Genomic DNA, 4,774 nt, shown 5'->3' on the forward strand with positions numbered 1-4,774 from the left:
ATGAAAATATTATATAATTTAATTGATCTTAAATTATTAATATTTAATATTTTTATTATGTTATTATATTTTTTATTATTTTTGTTATGAAATCCCGATTAAAATAGCGTTAAGGCTGCGCATATCAACTTAGAGGTGAATGTCAACTAAGTAGGTAAACTTATACATCAAAATTGACCCACAACACCACGTAGTCACAATAATATAATAAAAAAACAAAGGTCTTACATTTAATAACTCACAAGACCAAATACTTAGGCTGTAGGGTAAAACCAAATTATTAAAATCACTGGCAATGACTCGATCTGTTAAGAGGCTTGACTTGACAAACAGACAATAACAGTGAAATTGACATTTTATTACTTTGCTTCACTCAGAAACAAACGTTTCCTCCTTGTTCATATGACTCTCAAGTGTTGATGGAATTAAAATCCTAAACAAAATAACAGTAATGTATTGTTCATGTAAAGAAATTTAATGGGAAGCAATTGTACATTGAATATCATTCACTTTACTTGCCAATTCAGTTGTAGTTACTTAAACTCAGATGTGAAAGGTCAAATTAATTTTAATCAGAGTTCTGCGGAAAACTCATAATGAAGATGACAATAACATTATATTACATTTTTATACATTATATTACATTTTTATACAAGGCAAGCAAAGAGTGCGAAGCATGAAAAGTAAAAAGGAAATTAATATCAAACATGCATACATACACACAGTATTACAAACACTTAATCAAAGTCTTAGCTACTGACACCCCCTTGAAAAAAAAAAATTTCTCCCAAATTTACTTCTGAGAATGGCTTAGTCAATGGATGCCATTTATTTATCAGCGATGAAGAAACTTGCTTCATGGTTGGCCGAGATTGCGGATTGGCACTCAAGCAGGCAAGTGCGAGTTGTGCAATATGTATTACTCCTTCAGCAGCTTTGTTTTGAGGAGTTGGGAGACGTTGATCAATCACATCCTTAAGTAGTGTATACTGATCCATCTGTGAAAGAGTTGAAATGAAATCACCTGGATGTCTTCCCATTAGAATTTCAAGTGTCACCACACCAAAACTGTAAACATCATATTTTTCATTGACGATCATGGTGTAAGCTAGCTCTGCAAAAATGTACAATCACGCATTAGCTTGCAGGTTTGCAGTGGCATTGTAAGGCATATAAAAAGCATGATCTTAGATCATTTATTGTGGTACTGCATTGATCTTAGTTTGCATGATTATGACAATTGACAAATTTGGATTTAATTTAGGAAAGAAATGGAATTCTTACAAAATCATATTAGCTAATCTAGACAGAGCCAGAATTTAACAAAATTGCTTAACAATCTAGACCGCATTTCCCCTAACAATGTTTCCAGGAAGGGAACCAAGGCATTACATGTGTAATGAAATTTCAGCAGAACAAATTATGTTTAGCAATTGCACAGAGTCTAATTGTCTTGCACTTCATCAGTCTGCACATGAGGATGCCTTTATCTGTGTGTGACCCATTTATAGGCACCAGCAACTATATCAATGATGTTATGAGTTTGAGTTCATTTGCAGAAGAGGTTCAGCTAAAAGGTAAAGTTTTTAAGATTACATTAAAAAAATGGATTAAGAAAATTTATTAACTTTATTATGATAAATAAATGAAGCCAAAGAAAGTACCTGGTGCCGAGTACCCAAATGTGCCTGCTAATGAGGTCCAATTTGATGAGTCTGGCATTAAGATCCTAGCTGTTCCAAAATCAGAGACATGAGCCTCAAACTCTGAATCCAATAGAACATTGTTACTGGAAATGTCTCGATGGATGATTGAAGGAGAGCAGTCATGGTGCATATAGGTCAATGCATTAGCTATTCCCTTAACAACATTTTGCCTCCTAAACCAATCCAACTCCACTGCTTGTTCTTCATTGCTTAAAATATTTCTTAAACTTCCTCGTTCTATGAATTCATAAACCAAAAATGAGAGTTTGGGGTGCGAACAAAAACCATGTAACTTCACAATATTTCGATGACGAATGTTTATCAATGCACAAATATCACTTTTAAACGCTTTGAAATCAGTCATCTCTCCATTTGGTGACTGGTGAAGTTTCTTTACAGCAACCACTCGACCAGTTGGCAGAACAGCTTTGTAGATGATTCCATATCCTCCTTCCCCAATGCAATACTTGGGGTTGAACTCCTCCGTAGCCTTAACAATGTTTTCATATTGCATATCCTTATCACGACCCCACATTGCATAAATATCTTCACCACTCAGCCCTTCCTCTGACTTAGCTTTTCTGTTTCTAATTCTTTGGCGGAGAAGAAAGAAACCCCCAACCAAGACAATAAATAGAAACAGACTACACACGATGGGAATGACAATAACAGCAACCAGTTTACTACCCCTTTTTCTGATAGTTTTGTTGATTGCAACTGAGGCACATGCCTTTAGTCTAGTGTTATTGCCACACAGGCCTCTGTTGTTTTGAAGTGCTTCAAATGGAGCCTGCTGAAAGGCTTTATTGTGGGGAATTGGGCCCTGTAAATCATTATAGGATATATTCACCACTGTCAGGCTCGATAAATAATCATCAAAAGTAGTTGGAATCGATCCTGACAGCAAATTGTGGGAGAGGTTCAATGTCTCCAGTCTTTGCAACTCTCCCAGTTGTGGTGGTATCTCTGCTATTAACAAATTTTGACTAAGATCAAGACTCTCAAGAGAGCGTAAATTGCCCAACTCTAAAGGAATACTCTCTGCCAATTTGTTCTTGCTGAGATTCAACAACAATAGCTTTGAGCAATCTCCAAGCTGTTTGGGAATTGCTCCACTTAGATTGTTAGCTGCCAAGTTAAGACGCTCAAGATCAGATAACAATCCAATTTCTTCAGGAATGCCACCTGAAAGTTCGTTATCATCAAGAGAAAGTACAAACAATGTTAACTTCCCCAATTCCTTTGGAATCTTCCCTTCAAGGTGATTTGATGAGAGATCAAGTAAATGCAATTGAGCTGCCATCCCGATGTCAGCCGGTATTGTACCAGAAATATTATTATTCGAGATTTTCAGCGTCGACAAATTGCCGAAACCTTCCCATTTCCATGAAAGCTCACCATAGAATTTGTTATCACTCAAATCCATGAAGTTCAACTGTGGGTATATGCCAAAATCTTCAGATATATTTCCAGTGAGTTGGTTGGCCTCAAGATGGAGTCTCAATAACCTGCTACAATTTCTCAGGCTTCTTGGGATGGGACCCGTGAAGTCATTTCCATGAATAGCAAAAGACTTGAGACCTCCACCAATGCATATGTCTTGTGGTAACTGGCCAGTGAATCTATTTGAATATATTATGAAAACTTCCAAAAGAGTGAAGTTGTTCATCTCTAAAGGGAGAGTTCCAGAAAGGTCATTCATTTCAAGGAAGAGTCTAGTTAGCTTTGTCAACTTCCCAATTTCTCTAGGTAAGGAATTCGAAAGTTGGTTATCAGTAAGATAAAGATAAGATAACGTTGTCAAGTTTCCTATAGAAGTAGGAATTGGACCAGTGAGATTATTATGTGACAAAGCAAGTTCTGTAAGTGATCTGAGCATGCCAATTTCTTGAGGTATGGAACCAGAAAGTTGGTTGCTATCAAGATAAAGAGCCCAAAGATTTGTCAAGTTACCTATGGAAATTGGGATTATACCAGTGAGACTATTTTCTGAGAAAAAAATCTCAGTGACAAATTTCAACATTCCAAGTTCTTGAGGTAGGGAGCCTGAAAGTTGGTTCCTTTGAATGTAGAGAATTGGCAATGCTGTCAAATTCCCTATAGAAGCTGGTATTGTACCAGTGAGAAAATTGTCTGATAAATCAATGTACGTGAGAGAATTCAACATTCCAATTTCTTGGGGAATGGAACCAGAGATTTCATTGACAGAAAAATCAAGGATTTTGAGCTTGGATAGATTGCCAATATGGGAAGGAATGTTCCCATGGAAAGAGTTATTACTAAGGTTAAGCGTGACAAGATTGGGAAATGATGGAAAGCTGAAACTCTGAAGCGTACCTTCCAAACCAGAATCTGTAAGGCTTATATTGGAGACACTTCCTGCCTCATTGCAGTGGATACCGAACCAATTGCAGGGTCTGCCAGCAGTAGTATTCCAAGAAGACAGGAAATATTGGCTTTGATTATCAAGAGAAGCCTTCCATCTCAGAAGAGAATCTGCTTCTGCTACTTCAGTTTGAACAGCAGGAGGGGATGCAGAAGAAAGCACATGAACAGAAAATACTAGTAAAGGAATAAGATGGAAAAGGAGTGAGGAAAATAAGCGGAGTAATTTCTGTAGTATGGAAGCCATGAACTGTGAGGATGGAGAGATGGGTAAAAAAGAAAATGGGGATTGAGAGGCAATGACCGAAGAAGATATGCAGATAAGTTTCTGTCTATACCTAGTGGGTGTCGTGGACGTCATCATCATGGTACAATATATATTGAGATTTATTTATTTATTTATTATTATTATTATTATTATTTATTTGAAGGGTAGGCCTGTATAGTGAAAGAGTCAAAGGAGAATTGTGAATTTGTATTTGTAAACTGTAACCGCAGGGGATTAATGGGAATCAAATAAGTTGAGTAACGTTCCAGTCGATTTCAATTTATATTCGATTTTAATTAGATTTTGATTCAATTTCTAATTTTTTATGGTTTCGATTAAAAAATGTTTTGATCCACGTGATGTCTTCTAAATGATTTATTTATTTTTTTAAATGATTTGAATAGACTGAAATTGA

General features: G+C 36.2%; 1 protein-coding gene across 1 annotated transcript; it reads right to left on the reverse strand.

Annotated features, from left to right (window-relative positions):
• Positions 1-597: 597 nt before the first annotated feature.
• Positions 598-4,435, reverse strand: LOC110658839 (MDIS1-interacting receptor like kinase 2). Its single transcript, XM_021816595.2, has 2 exons — positions 1,665-4,435; positions 598-1,114 (listed from the first exon to the last, which is right to left on the reverse strand). Exons 1-2 carry the CDS (start codon positions 4,336-4,338, stop codon positions 750-752), a joined length of 3,039 nt encoding a protein of 1,012 aa, XP_021672287.2. The 5' UTR covers positions 4,339-4,435; the 3' UTR covers positions 598-749.
• Positions 4,436-4,774: the final 339 nt, after the last annotated feature.

This window comes from Hevea brasiliensis, chromosome 4 (genome assembly GCF_030052815.1).
Source record: "Hevea brasiliensis isolate MT/VB/25A 57/8 chromosome 4, ASM3005281v1, whole genome shotgun sequence".
NCBI lineage: Eukaryota > Viridiplantae > Streptophyta > Magnoliopsida > Malpighiales > Euphorbiaceae > Hevea > Hevea brasiliensis.

Bases quoted from the DNA above. Each gene is read 5' to 3' on its own strand.
- LOC110658839 (XM_021816595.2), bottom strand. From the start codon at position 4,338: ATGGCTTCCATACTACAGAAATTACTCCGCTTATTTTCCTCACTCCTT. The intron at 1,115-1,664 runs GTACTTTCTTTG...ACATTTTTGCAG, and splicing joins ATTTGGGTACTCGGCACCAG to AGCTAGCTTACACCATGATC.